The 20,422-nt window shown below is 42.5% G+C and overlaps 1 protein-coding gene across 1 annotated transcript in view; it reads left to right on the top strand.

Moving 5' to 3' along the window:
- The window catches only part of FBXL7 (F-box and leucine rich repeat protein 7), a 470,690-nt gene extending 461,474 nt beyond the window's left edge, over window positions 1–9,216 (top strand). Inside the window, exon 4 of the mRNA XM_061393850.1 lies at window positions 5,868–9,216. Coding sequence (XP_061249834.1) covers window positions 5,868–6,604 — 737 coding nt within the window. The 3' untranslated portion in view covers window positions 6,605–9,216. The remainder of the gene's footprint in view (window positions 1–5,867) is intronic.
- The last annotated feature ends 11,206 nt before the right edge of the window (window positions 9,217–20,422 follow it).

The raw sequence follows: 20,422 nt of genomic DNA, 5'->3' as shown, positions 1-20,422 counted from the left end.
AAATAGGAAAGGAGTATGTTCACACTGTATATTGTCACCCTGCTTATTTAACTTATATGCAAAGTACATCATGCAAAATGCCAGGCTGGATGAAGCACAATCTGGAATCAACATTGCCCGGAGAAATATCAATAACCTCAGATATGCAGATGATACTACCCTTATGGCAGAAAGCGAAGAGGAACCAAAGAGCCTCTTGATGAAAGTGAAAGAGGAGAATGAAAAAGCTGGCTTAAAACTCAACATTCAAAAAACAAAGATCATAGCATCTGGTCCCATCACTTCATGGCAAGTAGATGAGAAAACAAATAGATGGAAATAGTGACAGACTTTATTTTATTGGGCTTCAAAATCACTGCAGATGGTGCCTGCAGCCATGACATGAAAAGACACTTAATCCTTGGAAGAAAAGCTATGACAAACCTACTAAACAGTGTATTAAAAAGCAGAGACATCACTTTACCAGAAAAGATCTGTCTAGTTAAAGCTATGGTTTTTCCAGTAGTCATGTATGAATATGAGAGTTGGACCATAAAGAAAGTTCAGCACTGAAGAATTGATGCTTTTGAACTGTGGTGTTGGAGAAGACTCTAGAGAGTCCCTTGGCCTGCAAGGACATCAAACCAGTCAATCCTAAAGAAAATCAGTCCTGAATATTAATTGGAAGGACTGATGCTGAAGCTGAAACTCCAATACTTTGGCCACCTGATGCAAAGAACTGACTCATTGGTAAAGACCCTGAGGCTGGGAAAGAGTGAAGGTAGGAGGAGAAGGGGACAACAAAGGATGAGATGGCTGGATGGCATCACCAATTCAATGGACATGAGTTTGAGCAAGCTCCAGAAGACAGTGAAGGATAGGGAAGCTTGGCATGCTGCAGTCCATGGGGTGGCAAAGAATGACTTAGCCACTGAATGACAACAACCATATGCATTGGGAAGGGCAGTCTGCCTGAGTCTCCTGGTTCAAATGTTAATCTTATCCAGAAAAATGCTCACAGGCACACCCAGAAATAAGGTTCAGCCAAATATCTTGGCACTTTGTCACCTAGTCAAGTTGACACATAAAATTAACCATCACAATTAATAACATCTCTAAACAGCAATAGAATATATTACAACTAACCAATTTTTAAAGTTTAAATCTTATGATTATTACAAGTGAAGTTGCTTCCAAAGGCTCCCCTATACTTGGAGACCTGGGAGTCCTCCTTACTACCCTTCCTGATCTGTTATATGAGACCAATTGAGTCCTGCCCAGGTGATTCTACTCCCCCAGAATGTTAAGTCCACCCCCTCTCTTCTGCCTGCCTGCCTGGATGCATGCTTGCCCTATCACTGGCCTTACACCCACCTCAACTCCATCCATACACCTTCTCCACAACCAAGGTCCAGAGGAATGTTTTCAAACTGAGAAGCTAACCCTTCATTTCCCTGCATAAAATCTCCAATCCCTCCTCGTGACATGTAGGGAAAAAGTTGCTTAGCAAAGCATATATGGCACCTCATGAACTGCTCTTTCTAGGTTCAAATCTCACCCTGCCCCTAGTAACCTGAATGCTGTGTTTCCTGGAACCATTTGAATTTCCCAAGTACACCATGCCTGTGCACACTATGATGTGTGGGCACCTCTCTGACCTGCATGCCATTCCCTCCTCTGCCCCCTTTCACCTCCCCCAAAACCTTCTTAACAGATGTCTCATTGCCAGAGGCCCAGTGCAAGCATCCCCTAAGTAAAGCCTTTCCTGCCTGACCCCTGGGAAGCTGAGGGTATCCTCCCAGGTGTAAGCAGGTAGAGCGTTGCTCGGTTTTGCAACTGGGTACTTGTGTATTCTCAATTCATTATGAGTTTTATATGGGAAAAAATGAGGCATAGTTTATATCTGTATTTTGTGATAATGTAATTCGTTCAACAGAGGAGTTTCAAAGCCCCAAACAGTCATCTTGATTTCTAAAGGGTTCAAACAAAGTTGTCATTCGTGACTGCTCTGAACAAGCGCTCGGAAAGCTATAGCGCAGTGACTAAAACTTCCTCATCAGTAAAACGGTTGGGAGGACTAGATGAGTTCATTCATGTTAAGTTCTCCCATGTGTGTTTTATTCAGTAACACACTTACGAGGCAGTAGTTGGTCTTTGTTGATATCATCCTTTTATATCCCAGAGTATTATTACCCAATAATGAGAGAAGGTGGTAATGAGCATTTTTGTGAAAGCTGAACCAAATCTGGAATTAATTAAAGATAGCCCCAGATTTGTTCAACCCATACTATCCACTCCTGGTTGTGTAATATCCCTACTCCTTATCCTGCATGGTAAAACAGGCCCCCAAGATCCAATCCCAGTGGATTATTCCCATCTTAGCTGCCACACAGGATAAATCCTGTGTTTTATCCTGTGAATACTGCTCACTCCCCCTCTGCCTCCATGCTTTCCTGTCCCTTGAATTTGCTCCTGCTATTACTTTATACTACCTGGGTTCCATATTTGTGTATTCAAATTATTTCTCTCTTCCAAGAATCCCCACTCCCAAGACTTATGATACCCCAGTGTCTAAATATTCACTTCATGCTGGTACATCTATCATACATCTCTCATGCAATTCATCAATTGCATGCTATTTCTTAGTCAATTCTTACCATCCCTGCTATATTAGAAGTCTTGGATCAGGAAAATTCTCTGTAGTCTGACTGTACAAGTCATATAATCTCACTGAATCTGAGATGCCTCATCTTTAAAAAATGAAGTTCAAAGGGAATGATTTCTCATGTTCTCTGCAAGTCTGTAATATATACATGCATCCACTGCCCACAGATATTACCCATTGAACCATGAATCAGTTTATTTTCAACCCAAACTTAGCAAATCTATAAAAGGGCTAAAGCTAAAATTTAAAATGATTGACCTAAAATGATGCAAGCATATCAAAATGTGATATGATTTTGTCTTCATCAAAAGTGAGCTAAGCTAGTATTTCATTAAATTGGGGTTTGGTTTCAAAATGCAGACAAATGTTTCCCTGGACCGAATAGAGTATCCTTCCTGGAATGCAGCAGGTTTTACTGGATATTTCTTTCTTAAATAGGAAAATGGAACTAAGAGTTTAGGAACAAAGTTGTCCTGTGATCGTTAAGTGCCTTCACCGTCATGATAGATGGGCAGCCACGGTGTGAACATACAGATTCAGCATAAGCAGGATTGCAGTCAGTGTAAAACAAGAACTTCAAACAAAGGGAGAGTTCAGAGCGACAGTTGAGGGGTACCAACCACCTTCTGCAAAACCACAGAGCCCCCTGGAGTTGTGCGCACAGGCTCTGACAAGCCACATCTTTGTTCTCCAATGCTGGGGTGTATGCTTTGCTCCTTCCTGAAATTCTTCGACTTGGTAGCACATGGCTTCTGAATGTCATTATTCCCAGGACCTGAATTTTATATTATAAGAGTTTCCTGGGCAGCCTGCCAGGAGTGGGAGGAAAGTCCCCATTAACACTATCACGTGGTTGCTTAGAAGGCTTGGAGATGACGTCATTAGCCAAGGCGCGGAGCCGGGGAGGTGAGGCGCCTGGCTTTAGAGCGGCAGAGGGATTTGGGTGGAGGAGAGAGAAAATGAAAAGTATATGTACAGTCTACGTAGTGGAAGGAAATATATGTATTATTACATTTATATGATGTATTTGGCTATGTATATTAATGATGTATGTTCATATACTAAAATAGACTGTGTACATATTTTAAATAGTAGTACACAATGAACTGAAATATATAATGAAATGAGTGTTTCATATGTCATAAAATATATAATAGTTATATAATATATGGTATAAATATATACATATAAAATTTATTCCCACACATATTTAGGGGAAAGGAGTTTAGAGAGGCATCTAAAGATATCTTCCTGAGTACTAATTTCCTTGTCTAGAAAACAGATTGTTTGAAGAATCAAGTGAAAAAAAAAAGAATGAAGAAAATCAATAAACGTTTTCTCAAATGTTTATAAAAAGCACTTTGTAAACGTTATCTTTCAACAGAAATAAAAGGCATTATAATTAACTATAAAATAGTTGGTTTATCAACGTTAGATATACCTCAGCCTCGATCACAATCCTGAGGATATTTAAATGTTGGAAGTTGGATTATCCCATCAGGTTTTCCTATAAAAGACTGCATGAAAGTGAAGGAAAGTGAAGTCACTCAGTTGTGTCTGACTCTTTGTGACCGCCATGAACTACACAGTCCATGGAATTCTCCAGGCCAGAATACTGGAGTGGGTAGCCTTTCCTTTCTCCAGGGGATCTTCCTAACCCAGGGATCAAACCCAGGTCTCCCGCATTGCAGGCAGACTCTTTACCAGCTGAGCCACAGGGAAGCCCAAGAATACTGGAGTGGGTAGCCTATCCCTTCTCCAGCAGATCATCCCGACCCAGGAATCAAACTGGGGTGTCCTGCATTGCAGGCGGATCCTTTACCAACTGAGCTATCAGAGAAGCCCTGATATATAGGGACTGTATACACTCTATAAATCATTCATTCATTTGTTCATTCAACAGGTACTTAGTGAGAACCAGCTCTGAACCAGGTGTGAGGGATACAGCAGTGAAGAGTGTGAGTCCTTTTTTCTCAGGAACTTACATTCCATGAGGACAGCAAACACATAAATAAATGTGAATAGAAGTGAATAAATAGGTATATAATGCCTCAAAGTGATAACGAATGCTGAAAATAAATGGGAGTCAGGCAGAGGGTACTGGTTCATTCAGGATGACTCACAAAGAGTTGTCCTATGAAAGGACAGTTGCTCTGAAGCCTAAGAAAGTGGGGGTGACCCAGGGCGTTATCCAGGGAGGCCCTGTCCAGTGCACAGTTGCTGAGGCAGGGAGGCACCTGAGCCATCTGGGAACTAGCAAGGAGGCCAGTGGGCTTGGAAGAGGGGGAAGGCATAAGGGCCCAGGGGTGCAGGTCCTTGGAGGCCCCCTTTAGACGTTAGCTTTTACGCTTGTAGTGAGATGGCCTTGAGCATGACAGGAGTACTGTTCCAGGATGTGTCTGGCAGCTGTGAAAATAGATCGTAGCGGGTAAAAGCAGGACAAACTGGTTGAAGGGATAGAGGATAATCCTGATTTTGTTCTTCCTGGACCAGAGAAGGTGGAACTGAATCCCTAGACGGTCACTTTGTTAGACTAATGACATATATTTCCCATGGTTTTCAAAGTATATCCATATCCATTACCTGGTTGCATCCTCATTATTATATCCCCAGAGTTATAGGCATACCAGCTACTCACTCCCATTTCAGAGAAGAGTCTTGAGACTCAGAAAACTTAACCCTCCTGCCTCAGACCATAAAAAGCAGACCTGAGATGGATTGTGACTCCCAAGCCAGTGCTCTTTCTGCCAAACTGCAGTCATGGTCCAGCCTTCTATTTCCTATCTCACTTCTTTGGATCAGAGAGCTACCAGATCACTGCAGGGTAAGAACTGAGCTTCCTGAACTTTCCAGAACCAGGATGGGATATTTACACACACAGTCTCATGTCTTCTTTACAGCCACCTTCCAGGGAAGCAGAGCACCCTTATTTTAAAGCAAAGGACCTACTTGAAGGACCGATTTGCCCAAACGTCAGGCCAACCATTGATGGATCTAGATCCATTGGAACCCTTATCTTTCTGATTCTAAAACCCCAAAGCCTCTTAAGCCCAGAGTAGTTAAATGATGAACACGGAAAGCCCATTCTTGCATTCCCTCTCCTGAGCAGCCAGGAAGGGAAGGGACCCAAATCCAGAGAGGGGTAGGAATCTATTCAGGAGCCCCCCCACCATTCCCCGTTCCCCGAGGTCGTTCTGAGCGTGTGTTCTGTCTCTCCGTCTAGGATGCTCCAAGGTGACCTGCATCAGCTTGACCCGCGAGGCCTCCATTAAACTGTCCCCCTTGCACGGCAAACAGATCTCCATCCGCTACCTGGACATGACAGACTGCTTCGTGCTGGAAGACGAAGGCCTGCACACCATCGCGGCCCACTGCACGCAGCTGACCCACCTGTACCTGCGGCGCTGCGTCCGCCTCACTGACGAGGGCCTCCGCTACCTGATGATCTACTGCACCTCCATCAAGGAGCTGAGCGTCAGCGACTGCCGCTTCGTCAGCGACTTTGGCCTGCGAGAGATCGCCAAGCTGGAGTCCCGCCTGCGGTACCTCAGCATTGCGCACTGCGGCCGGGTCACCGATGTGGGCATCCGCTACGTGGCCAAGTACTGCGGCAAGCTGCGCTACCTCAATGCCAGGGGCTGCGAGGGCATCACGGACCACGGCCTGGAGTACCTCGCCAAGAACTGCGCCAAACTCAAGTCCCTGGACATCGGCAAATGCCCTCTGGTCTCTGACACGGGCCTGGAGTGCCTGGCCCTGAACTGCTTCAATCTCAAACGCCTCAGCCTCAAGTCTTGCGAGAGCATCACGGGCCAGGGCCTGCAGATCGTGGCAGCCAACTGCTTTGACCTGCAGATGCTGAACGTGCAGGACTGCGAGGTGTCCGTGGAGGCGCTGCGCTTCGTGAAACGCCACTGCAAGCGCTGCGTCATCGAGCACACCAACCCTGCCTTCTTCTGAAGGGACAGCCTCCCGCCCATCGCTGTCACCGTACAGACCTGAACAGAACACGTTGGTTTTTTTGTTTTGTTTTGTTTTGTTTTCAGAGCAGCCTATGTAAGCACCGACACCCACTCGGAACAGCTTCTTTCTTCCAGGAAGGTTCTTCTTATGGATCTGGCTTTTCTTCTTTCTAATTTCTCACGGGCAACAGAGGGCTAGGAAAGGAGGGTGAGGGAGCCCCATTTCTATTCCAGACAACGGTTTTTTGCAGGGGGAATCAGGTCATTGGTGGTGATGTCTCTTCTCAAAAACATGTACCTCAGAAAGCTGACTGCAATGTCTTTAAGAACATCCCCTTTTCAGTTTCTTTCCTCCTGGCCACATCCCCAGAGTTCTGCACCCCATCTCTCCAACCCTACCCCTCCCTCTCCTACAGTAACAACAAATCGTCAGAATAATACTGCTCTCCACACCTCCTCCTCTTTAAACTGCTTGACTGGCCTAAACCACACTCTCCCATCCCATACCCAAGCAAAATTCTTGTTAAATAAATGTCACAGCACCTGCTATATATGCAGCACTTATAAACCTTTTTAAAGGATCACTTGCAGCAGTTAACAGGGTGAAAGAAGAGACCTGCCTTGTTCCACCCCACTCCTGCTCCACCACTTACTAGCTGTGTGACCTTGGGCAAAGCATTTGACTTCTCTGGGCTTCTGCTTCCAGCCCAGAATCAGAGGACTTCCTCTGATCTAATCAAGGATGAGCTTCATGCCCATTTTAGAATCGAGGGAACAAGAGATGTCAGTAAACCCAAGCTCCTTGGCAGCACAAGAGGCATCTACCTCTTCCAAGGATATCTATTCTGTGACTGCTTTCAGGAGGCGTGCCAACCCCACCTCCTGTATGTTCTTCTCCCTAATCTGAGTGTCATTCAGTTTGTTTCTTTTGATGAGTGAGTCTCTTGGTCATCCTCTCTTGCCCAGCCAGATGGACGGCTTCTGTACACACATGCTTTTGGCATCGCCCCATCGCATGGAGGTGATGGAATTCCTAATCACAGCAAAACCCACCTCCCCCAGTCAGGTTGATCTTTCTGAGTGTTTCCAAGTAGGAAGGAAGACACTCACAATTTTTAATTAACAAGGGAGGCCCAGGAGAACACGTGTCCTCCAGGGTTTTTCAAATCCCTGTCGCTGCACACGTGGCGTGCACGCACACATCTGCCCTACAGCTGGCAGGAACAGATGCCTCGGTTCTTTGTCATTCAGATCACATTTCTGTTTTCTCATCTGTTTATTTCCTTGGGCATCCAGACTGCATCACGTGAAGCCCATTGAGGTTAAGTCGTAAGTGTCACGTGTGCAGATTGCCACCTTGTGTGCCTCCCCTGTGATGTCTGCTTGTCCTTCCTCAAATATGCAGAGCAGATTTCCAGGTAGTTTAAATCCTGTCCACTCAAAAGTGCCCCACAAATGGAAGAGGGAACATGTGATAAGATGTAGGCGCTGGCCCACCAGCTAAGACTTTGATATCCAACATTAAAGCCGTTGCCAAGTATAAATGTGAAATGGTCCTATTTGGATAGAAATCCGTTTGCTATCCTCATTCATGCGAAGTCAGGATGCCAACAATCCCATTGCTTGTTTTCATGTCATTTCATTGAGTTTTGTTAATAAGCCCATGACCTCTCTTAAATTATTCTCTGGCAACACCCCTCCTCCTTTGCTTTCCAAACAGTTCATTCATTTCGTTCTCAGAGGACCCACCCTCCACACTCAGAGCCTAGTGTCTCCAAGCTAAGCACATGGAACAGTTTCACATCCAGCCTATACACCAGTTGACAGCTGCACTCCCATGTTAGGCTCCCTGCATGTCTTTGTCTTATTTTGAGAAGGAGATAGCAGTGAGATGGCATCACATGATATATGGCCACCTCTCCAATCAACACTGTCAGCAACTTGGAGGTGCAGTCAATGCCACGTGCCACAGGGAGAAAGGAATTGTTTGTCTGGGGATAGTATCTGGTAACAAAGTTTAGAACTGTGAAAGGGATTGAAGGTAGCATTCCCCTGCTGTGTGACTTGTGACTCTGTTCAGAGCTTCAGAATATAAGTCACAAAGGATCGTCCCTAACCCTTCGTACTGAGATCTTCCAAGTGAGCCAATGTAATACTCCTGGAATAAGAGGAAAGATCCAAAACGGCTCACACAACCAGAGAGGGGGTGTCCCATTCCAAATATCTTGATCACCACCTCTTGACCATAGCACCTACACTGTCTTCCAAACTTGAGACAAAGCCAGCCTTCACACTGATTACCTGGCTTGCCCTATCTTTCCCCATTTCGGTCTTTCTCCCAGTCTGCTCTTCACCCATTCCACTTCCCCTTGTCGTATGAATCTATGACAGTGGTTCCTGGGGAAACAGCTCAGCAGATTTTTAGAGACCACGCGAAAAGCCTCACTAGGAAATTTACCTGTTTTTAAACATTGCTTCCTTCCTGCCTCTGCTAAATTGAATGCTCATTGTTGTTGTTGTTTTAATTCTAATGTTCAAATCACTGCGTGCTGTATGACTCTAGAAAGCCTTAACTTACTACCACCAAGAAATAAAGCAATATGTTGGTAATCGGGTTCAGCCTCATTTAATTCCCTGGCCAGAGTAGCCTGATGTTCAGATGGGGAAATTCAAGAGTGAGGGATAAACTTGCCTCCTGTTGAAATAGAGAGCGTGTCAGGTCACTGCTGCTGCTGGCAAAGTTGCACCCGTGGCTGTGTCATTCCCCTTAGCTCATTGTCTTTGGCTAAAAATTAGCAGGTAAGTAAAAATCATTACATTCACAGTTTATATCTTCAGTTCCCTAACCCACCTTTTGATGGTACAGCAAAAAAAAAAAAAAAAAAAAAAAACCTAGAAGTGGAATATGGCAACTTGATTGAAAAGGAAGAATTATCAATCGGTTGGAAAAAAGGAAATGCCAAATATCTCCCTACCCAAACCTTTAGATCAGAGAAATTAGTATGGCAGAAAGCAGGTACTGAGAGATGAATGGAAAATTCCATCTTTAGCAAGTAAAAACATTTTCAGTTCAGTTCAGTCTCTCAGTCGTGTCCGACTCTTTGCAACCCCATGAATCGCAGCACGCCAGGCCTCACTGTCCATCACCAACTCCTGGAGTTCACTGAGACTCGTGTCCATCGAGTCAGTGATGCCATCCAGCCATCTCATCCTCTGTTGTCCCCTTCTCCTCCTGCCCCCAATCCCTCACAGCATCAGAGTCTTTTCCAATGAGTCAACTCTTCGCACGAGGTGGCCAAAGTACTGGAGTTTCAGCTTCAGCATCAGTCCTTCCAAAGAAATCCCAGGGCTGATCTCCTTCAGAAGGGACTGGTTGGATCTCCTTGCAGTCCAAGGGACTCTCAAAAACATTTTAGGAGATGCCAATTTTAAAAGTAGCTATCCTCAACTTCCTTCTTACCCTGATTCAGCTGCTTAAGGACTATCACATAAACCAACAGGACTAGTAACTGCTTTGAAATATTAACTCGAGGTAGCTGCATACAATTCTTGTCAAGATCCCAGAATAAAGTTAGCAGTAAATAAGATGCATATGCCCTGGAGGTTCATGATTTCTTATATTGACATTTGTTGAGAATTAAAGACTTCGAGACGTTTGACATCCAGGAGCCCACAACATGAAACCTAACAGTTTAGTATTTTTAAGGGAAAAAGAATTTTTTTTGCAATAAAATCGCCTACCAGGTCTAAATTTTCACAGAAAAGTCATCAAAAAGTAGTGTTTTTGTTCAATAGCTGGCAATCATGATTAGTTCAGGAAGAAGTTAATTTGCAGAAATGCTGAATAGACAGTAGAAAAGGGAGCAGGAATATTTAGTGATGAGGTAAATACTACATGAATATGTTCATGCAGACAGTCTGTGAAACAAAACTGGTTTTCCTCTTTCCATGCTCAAATGCTTTCTTCTTTTTGCTTCACACACCAGCATGGTTAGTCGCTTCAGTCATGTCCAACTCTGTGACCCCATGAACTGTATGTAGCCTGCCAGGCTCCTCTGTCCATGGGATTCTCCAGGCAAGAATACTGGAGTGGGTTGCCATTTTCTTCTCCAGGGAATCTTCCTGACCCAGGGATCAAACCCATGTCTCATGTTTCCTGCATTGACAGGTGGGTTCTTTAACAGTAGCACCACCTGGAAAGCCCCTCATACACCAGTAGTTGTCCTTAATGTTGCAGGAAGGAGTGGTTCATGGAGAGGGGAGGTCCTGTTGCTGTCTCTCTGCTGGGGATGCTGATACCATACCATCATTGAGCCCTGCCTAAACACAGCTCCCTTTGCCCAAAGAGCAATTCAGACACGTTCCATAAAGACAACCACCAGATGGGCAAAGTTGTTCACTGAAGGCAAGAAAATATTGGGTTGACTAAAAAGTTCTTTCGGGCTTTTCTGTAAGATGGTACAAAAAACCAGACGAACTTTTTTGGTCAACCCAGTACTTCCACAGACATTCAGACTGGGGACACACCAACCAAGACTGTATCCAGGATATGATGATTCCTCCTTTCCTTGAGTGCAACATTATCTCCTAAAGCCACAGGTCCATTTTTGTAGTCTTTTTTTTCCTTCTCAAGTTAGCAGATCAACTTGAATTTGAAACCACGTGAGATGAAAGAGCATGGTCTTTTGGGAGCTGAATAGGTTTCACCATCCCTGCCTGTAAACAGCACAGTGGTGGCATCTTCAGCAGGATGCAGCTAGAATGCTGATCTCATGGACCATCCAGGAAGGCTACGTGAAAGCTCTAAACTGTTGCTCAGGCTGCCGTTGCTACTGCAAAGTCGCTTCAGTTGTGTCCGATTCTGTGCGACCCCATAGACAGCAGCCCCCCGTCCCTGGGATTCTCTATGCAAGAACACTGGAGTGGGTTGCCATTTCCTTCTCCAATGCATAAAAGTGAAAAGTGAAAGTGAAGTTGCTCAGTCGTGTCTGACTCTTAGCGACCCCATGGACTGCAGCCTACCAGGCTCCTCCATCCATGGGATTTTCCAGGCAAGAGTACTGGAGTTCAGAAGATAGCAATCAACATCATCCAGGTATCAAAGTAGGGCTTGGAAATATCATTAAAAAATAAAATAAAACTTTATCTAAAGATTTCCAAATCTGCTTATTTCTATGTTGTCAAATGTTTCTCCTTCTGGCCACTCAACTATTGCATTTTATACTGATGAAATAAGCATGTCTGAATTCTATCCTGGCTCATGTGATGATCAACATATGAGGGAAACTGGATGTTACAGTCTTTCTTCATGAACAGTGAGTCCCCAGGGAGTGCTAGTCATTTCTTCTGAAGGAGCAGATGGTACTCAGCCTCCTTTAACTCCTTTAATGGAGGTTTATTGATCAGGTACTATGAGAGGTTCTGGGTGAATAAGAAACAATATCATTTCCCTAAAGGAACTCCTATCAAACAATGTCATGCAATGAGTTAGAAGGTGGAAAAGGGGATAGAAAAAGGAGATATACTTTCATTCATTCAACAAATAAATATTTTTTTTTAAGAACCTAGTATGTGTCAGACACCATGCTGGCACTAAGAGTCTTGCCCTGATGGTTGAAAAAAAGAAATGATTTGCCTTCAGTTAGTCATATGGAAATAGAAAGTTCTCTTTTGTCCTAAGGTCATCCCATAGATTAATTCCTATATACACATACACACTGTCTCTCACACACCCACACACACACACATATAATCTCTAAAAGATGGGAACATTTTGAAAAAACAACACTGAAATATAAATTCTTGGAAAAACTCTAAGAACCTCAAAACAGCCTGATGCTCTCCCAAACAACATCCAGTCCAAACATACAGACACAGCCCAGAGAACTGCCATCCTGATTTCCCAAGAATCTAGCTCAAGGAGAAGAAGATTGCAGGTCCCTCTCTCAAGAATCCTTGGATTCTTCAGCCAACATGATGCTTTTTGGTTTTATCCTAATCATCATGCACTTTTGATGGGAACGGTCAGAGTAAGTGAGGTTTCTCAGTGCACTGTGTCTCCTTATAAAGAACCAGTCTGTGTCAGTTATCTCAACCATACTGGATGACCCAAGTAAGATTGATTAAGTAGCCATTAAAATTGCCAACGAATGGATTTCACTTGTAAATTCCCTGAGGATGGGTTCTTTGAAGCTTCACATTTTATCAGGGTAGTCAATGTGAAATGATCTGCCCACAGTAATAATCAGCTAAACAATGAAGTGCATTAGAAACTGGAAGAGTGATAGGAAAGCGTTTAATTCCCGTTTCTCTGCAGTCAGAAGCAAAATCCTCCTGGTTTTTCAGAGCCCCAAAGCTCTCCCGAGTCTGAGTAGTAGTAGACTTATTAAGCCCATTGCCAGATAGGCACACAAAAGATAGAAGGGAGAGGATTTCTCATTACAAAGATTAACCAGTAATTGGTACTTCCTTTTCCTCTAATCTTTTACCAACCGCTAATGAACACACAGCCACCTTCTATAAATAAAATCTTAAAAAAAAGAAATCCACGTTTCACATCATGAATGAATTCTACACGGGTATTTACATTAAGAATTTAAACAAACTTATCATGGTCCTTTTCATTTAAGAGAAAGTAGATACAGGAACAAAGCTGTCACAACTGATATATATCCTTCTTCATTTTATCTCAAAACCTTTCTTTGGGAGGTGGAAACCAAAACAGACATGATTACCTTTGTATAATTTTACATTTTTCAGACTTCCAGTGTAACTACACAAATGCATTGAATTTCAAAATGTGCCATCTCTCATTTTGCAGTCCCACCCCCCGGTATTGGAGAAATGTGAGAAATGGGGGTTTTTCATGTTCTCTGGCCACTTAGTAAATCCCCTGAAAAGATCATTTTGCTGAACAGATCCTTGTCTTAGTAGAAGATCCAGAGAGGGAGAATTCAGACCATTTCTCTTGTTCTTGTTACAGCCACACAGGCCAGCAAGCGATTTATGACATAGTTGATCTATATGAATGATGTTCATGAAGCACAAGCTTTCCATCAGCTAGTCAGAGTGTGAGACTCCAGTTGACTCTTCTATGTTCATAATTTTAAAACACCCAAAGAATAATGACCATGAGCATGCTGGAAGTTTGGAGACCAAGAAGCTGTGGATTTAAAATTAAAAAAAAAAAAAGAGGGAAAAAAATAACATTCAAGTAACGACCTCTAACTCACATAATGAAAACCAGAGTCTCCTCCGGATTTCCAAGCTGGCCTTGTTTCGCTGGTACTCTCACCTTGGGGCTCCTGGGTGTGATGTTTCTTTTAAAAATAGTGCCCTCGGGAAAGCAGTGGGAAATACATACACTGCCATGGGAGGGCATTAGTCTCCTTTCCTTTTAAAACGTGTGCTTAATCCCACATGCATGAGGCAAAATAAAGCTTAAAGGTGATCGTGTTATGTAAGGAGTCTTTTTGCTTTTACAAGAAGAAAAGCCACACGTTCTCAGGTACTGTCTCTGTTTCTTTGACTTCCCTCACCCTCAATTCGCTGGTTTCAGGGTTCCAATGCCTAATTCTTCACAGTCAATAGCTTATTTTGTCCATGAAGAAAAGCGACCTTTCTTTCCTGATTTTCTGGTCAACACATAGTATTATATCAGTAACTTCACAATAGAGTTCCTCTCCCAGGTTTGGGAACCCAGAGTTAAACCTTGGGAGCAACTGGAATCCAAGAAAGACCTTGGGAGAATTTAGCTGAATGTCTGCTTTGGCTGAAACTAAGAAATCTTTAGCAAGTGCAATCTTTTAAGCTTTTTTAAAGGTTATTATTTATTGACTCTGTGCTTAGTCTCTCAGTCATGTCCAACTGTTTGCAACCCCATGGACTGTGGCCCACCGGGCTCCTCTGTCCATGGGATTCTCCAGGCAAGAATATTGCAGTGGGTTTCCACGCCCTCCTCCAGGGGATCTTACCGACCCAGGGATCAAACCCAGGTGTCCCTCATTGTAGGATTCTTACTGTCTGAGCTACCAGGAAAGTCCATTTTTTGACTCTAGTGAAATGAATTTTATGTATCTCATATCTTTTATATAAAATTTGTAAATTGTATGTATTACCTTTTTGCACCCCTGGAGGTTCATTGGTAAAGAATCCGCCTGCCAGTGCAGGAGATTTGGGTTTGATCCCTGGATAAGGAAGATCCCCTGGAGGGGAGCATGGCTACCCACTCCAGTACTCTTGCCTGGAAAATCCCATGGACAGAGGAGTCTGATGGGCTATATTCCATAGGGTCACAAAGAGTTGGACACTACTGAGCGAGTAAATGACATTAACCTTTTGCTTAGTTCTGCTCACTGAGTTCTCTGTGGCAAAGGATGAAACACAAATTCAAGTTGGAGTCCTATTTTTTTTTATCCTGTTTTTTGTTTTGTTTTTCACTGTGCTAGGTGGATGTGGCCACTCTTGTTTAGCACACCATTTTCAGAAGATGTGTCCCTTTTGGGGGGGCCTATGGTGACTTCAAAGAACTTCTCAGGCTACATTGCTAAGTGTGGGTAGCTCGGTATTCAGGAGAAAATACCACTGTCAGGGCCCTGGAGTAATTTTTCGGGGACACAGAATATTTTTGGAGATGATCCTCGAAATATAACCAGCCTTGATCTGGAAGACTAGAGGGGTTACACTGTATTTCTCAAAGGTGAATTCGAATTGTATTGTTGTTGTTCAGTCACTAAGTTGTGTCTGACTCTTTGCAACCCCATGAACGGCAGCACACCAGGCTTCCCTGTTCTTCACTATCTTCTTGAGCTCAAACTCCTGTCCATTGAGTCAGTGATGCCATCCAACCATCTCATCCTCTGTCATCCCCTTCTCCTTCCCTCAGTCTTTCCCAGCATCAGGGTCTATATGCAGAGGCTTAATTACCCCATAGCTATAAACTGTAAGTGTAACAAATTTGGAAGGCTTTTTGTGTTTTTTTGCCAAACCTAAAACTTCATTATTAATTTGTAGATGTTCACTCACCACTCTTAATTTCCTACTAATTTCCCTGGATGGTCCTGCTTGTGCAGCATTTACAGTGGGAAATTTTGCTCCTGTTTGAATCCAAGGCTCCTCATCTCAATGATTAGTGACTACCAGCAAATCTCTTGAAAATGGTTACAAAATTATAGGTAAGCGCTCAATAGATGAGACTTAAAAATTTCAAAAAGCCACTGAGAGAAACATTTTAAGTTTCTTTATGACACTTTGTTTCTGGTAGAACATCACGGGACCAAAGGGTTTGCAGGTCTTTTGTCTTGCTTTTAATGAATACCCAAATATTTCCCTTCTGTATGTCCAGGAATGGACTTGAAATAAGTGATTCTTTAAAAGATTAAGTTTCATTTTTAGAAGTGTTTCAACTTTGGTTAAAAGGATTACAATCAGAAATTTTTCATCTCGGTTTGCCTTCATCATGGGAATACCTGCTGGTCCCTCTGCTTTATGTAACTATAAAAAAAAAAAAGGAAAACTTTGCTTTCTGTTTGGGTTGTAATGGGTGCAATAGACATGAATCATGAGGTAGACAAGCTCTGAATACCATTGATTGTATTTCAAGATATTATTAGCATAGAGATAAATTTAAGTCTGCTTCAAGTTAGTATCGAGCAGTTAGCCTCAATAGGATTCATGTACATCTAAACACCTAATCCTTCAGAAAACTTCTTTTAATCACCGTCCTTCTGATTTAGCAGAATCAGAATAAAGAGTAGAAGGGCTTACAGGCCCTTTCCCCAAGCTTCCTAAAACCTTTCTCCACCACTAATCTGAAAGCAGAGTGTCCTGCCGAAATACTCAGACCAAACACACTTAGGTCATTTGTTCTCAGGTTCTTTGTTAACCTCTTCCAAATGGTCCTGGATTTACCTTGGTCCAGCATTTGGGATGTCTCTAAGCTTTCTGTGGTAATTTCTTAATATCTCCACCAGCACTCCTGTGAACATTAGATGTCCACGGTAGCAGAACTTCAATATGGTCTTGGACTAAGGTACCTGCTGCATGCTTGCATGCTCAGTCGCTTCAGTTGTGCCCGACTCTGCGACACTGTGGACCATAGCCCACCAGGACCCTCTGTCCATGGGATTCTCTAGGTAAGAATACTAGAGTGGGTTGCCGTGCCCTGCTCCAGGGGATCTTCTCAACCCAGGGATCGAACTCACGTCTCCTGCATCTCAGGTAGATTCTTTACCACTGATTCATCAGAGAAGCCCAAAGTCCCTCCTACAGTCCCCAGAAGGACAAACACAGAGATACTGACCAACTCTGCCCCTGATACATATTACAGATACAAAGGGGGAAAGTCGTCCTTAATTTCTCATAACATGGTCAAATCTGATCAAGCTAATTAATCATCAGATTAGGATTTAACAGTTCATAATTGGTTCTGCCACTGATTTTCTGTTAATGTTTGGAAGCATCATTTAATTTCTATGCTAGAAGATATGGCAACAACAATGGTTAAGGGGTCAGGCTTTTTGGATCATTGTTAATATTTTATATGGCAGACTGGTTTACATATAAAAGACAGATCTATCTATAGATATATATGTGTGCATGTACATATATGTGTATATTTGGTCAAGGAGTACCCAGAACTGATGGCATCTCATAAAAATTTCTGATGTTCCTGAAATTATCACTGGCTCAGTTTTTTATTTAGCTTTGAGACTCAGAACAAAACAGCAATGGAACCACATCTATCAAAAATATTGAGTGCTGCATCTGCCCTCAATTTTTATCAAAATCATTCTGAATCTTGCCAGTCTGTCCAACTAAAAAGAGAAGAATAGAGATATTCTACTGATGCTGGAATAAGGACAAGAAAGATTTTGACTCAGCCAATAAAATCAAAACAAGGGGAAAGCCAAGGGGATAAATAACCCATCTGAATTAGGATGCAGACAGGGCTTCATGGCTTAGATTTTTTTTTTTTTTCTCAGCTCCAGTTACTAGGACTAAAGATGAGGGTATTTGCCAAAGGCACCCAAAAGCCTCCCCTTCGCCAAACACAATATTTTTTCCAATGTGGTAGTGAAATGTGTCTTTTGTACTGATTTTTAAAATTCCCTAGCCAGATTTTTTATGGAAAAAAAACTATAGCAGAATGAATGCCATTGATAATCAGAAGTAGTCTGCATAGTCTGCATTCTGGGGAAATACTTTCCAAAGAACATAGCTACGTTTTTGGATGTGCTGCCTCTTAGCATTTTCTTCTGGGCAGAGCAGTTGGATCTGGCTATGAAAAGACATAACTCAAGGGCAGGCTGAAGACATGACGCATTCTAAAGATGCCAAAGAAATACTTGGTCATGTAAGTCTTACATTGTTATTATTGCTTTATTTTTAAGCAGCATATTTGGGCATGTGGAGTAATACACAGAAAGGAGTAAAGGACTGTTATGTGTAATTTGTTCAGATCAGAGTTTGCATTAGCTCAGTGACACCAGAAGGACTGATATTCACTGCTCACTTGGTGAGAGAAATCTTTGAGGAAATGACATGGCAGCAGGAGAGAGAAATGCATTTGCACTAAAATTTGTTGCGTTGCAAACAATTTGCAAAGGAATGCTATTATTAGTTTCCTACAGTAGATTACAGGGCTTCCCTGGTGCCTTAGATGGTACAGAATCTGCCTGCAATGCAGGAGACCTGGGTTTGATCCCAGGGTCTAAAAGAGCCCTTAGAGAAGGGAATGACTATCCACTCCACTATTCTTGTCTGGAGAATCCCATGCACAGAGGAGCCTGGTGGGTTACAGTCCACAGGGTCACAAACAGTTGGACATGACTGAGCGACTAACACAAACACACATAGATTACAAAAATACCCCCAAAATTGGCAATTTAAAGAAATAGATGTTTATTATCTCACAGCTCCTGTGGGTCACAGAACAGTATTACAACTGTATCATAAGTTCTGTATCTTACAGAATTTGAGAACAGTTTACTGGGCAGTTCAGCCTCAGGGTCTTTCAGTTAGGATATCATCCTTGGCTATAGTTATCTAAAGGCTTGACAGGATGGAAAACCCACTTCCAACCTCACTCAGCAGCTACTGGCAGGAAGCCACTGGGCAGCTGGTGTCCCCCAGAATGAGTGAGCAAGAATGAGGATAAGAGATGGCAAGCAGGAAGCCAGATGACCTTGATGAGTTTTCTGCTCCATCCTATTGGTCACACAGACAGAGGTTGATATTCCAGGTGGCAGGGATCACTCTGGGCTATCTTGGAGGCTGGCTACATAAAATGCATTCTTTGTTTTTTTTTTTTAATGTATTTATTTATTTTTTAGCTGCATGGGGTCGTGGTTGCAGCACTTAGGATCTTTGTTGCAGTCTGCAGGATCTAATTTCCTGACCAGCGATCAAACCTGGGCCCCTTGGATTGGAAGCTCAGAATCTTAGTTACTGGACTCACCACAGAAGCCCCCGGCCTCCCATTCTTGAAAAACAATCAGCTCTTAGTTCTTTCATCCTGTCAATGACTACCTCTTCTAATTCCTTTCTCTCAGATGCCAAGAGAATAAAAGAAGGAAGAGAAGATGGAGAGGAGAAGAAATAAGAGGAAAAGAAAGAGGAAGGTGAGGATGAGATAAAGGCAGAAAAAGAAGAGGAAAACTGCAGGAAGAAAGAAAATGAAGAGAAAAAATGCTCTGTATTTTCTTTTGAAAAGCCTTTGTTTTGCCAGCTTCTAAGCCCGGATCATCTCTAGGCATGCCACTGCCTGTCCAGAGTCTCATTAATGGGCTTTGCTATAATGTGGTAGCTTACTCAGTTTCTCGATTTCCTTCTTCCACTAATAATCACTCCAAGGAGAAAAGAGTTTTCTAAGAATGTTATTTCCCCAAAGATATGAATTATGCCAAATGTTCCCCTTGTAACACTAATGTTAGCTATAAGACAGTTTTCATTATAAATAATTACTTTCATTAAACATATTAGAAGACACTGTCTCTTTCATGATCTGCTATCCCTTATTCAACATCTAACTCTCAATTCATTCAGGTCTCTGAAAAATGTCTCAAGCAATAAGTTTTTCCTTGGGTTTAGTTTTAGAGGAAAAAAAACACAAAAAACAAAATAACTGTACTCTCCAGGCAAGCTTGCCTGCTTTCTTTAACAGTCCACAAAGATAACATATCTCATTGTAATTTATGTTTTCCTTCATTTCTGGGAAGTCTAGAAAATAATTAAGCTCAAACTATAATCTATAACTCTTTCCAGGTAATTAGTAACATCTATTTCTTCTCTAAATGTCATGATTCCTTTTCTTTTTTTTTCATTATGTTTAAAGTTATATATCACCACCAATCCTTTTGTAGTAGACAGGATTTATATTCTATATAAATAGTAGATTATGACAGTTCCAGCCAAGAGCAAAAGATTTTTGACTCAGGCTTCAAAGCTGAAGTCCACAACATATGACTGTCACTCAGTTCTAGCAGTACCACTGAAAATGCATGACTCTTAGGTGATATCACCAATTTCTTGAGGAAGATCCTGTCTTTTTATGTTTTTTTTTTTTCCTGAAAATCACGGAGCCAACAGATGATTCAGATTTGTCTCTTCTCTGAGTCAACTTGGATACTATTTGTTACGTCCTGAATTGTGTCTCTCCCTTCTGCAAAACTCATACATTGATGTGCTAACCCCTAGTAAGTCAGAATGCGGCTGTATTTGGTGACAGCGTCTCTCCAGAGGTAATTAAGTTACAATAAGTTTATTAAGTTCTTTCTTAGGAGAAACAGCCTGGGGACATCTTGATCTTGAATATCTA

This window comes from Bos javanicus, chromosome 20 (genome assembly GCF_032452875.1).
Source record: "Bos javanicus breed banteng chromosome 20, ARS-OSU_banteng_1.0, whole genome shotgun sequence".
Classification (NCBI taxonomy): Eukaryota; Metazoa; Chordata; class Mammalia; order Artiodactyla; family Bovidae; genus Bos; species Bos javanicus.
The sequence above is the reverse complement of the archived record's forward strand: the minus strand, read 5'-3'. Positions and strand labels throughout refer to the sequence as shown.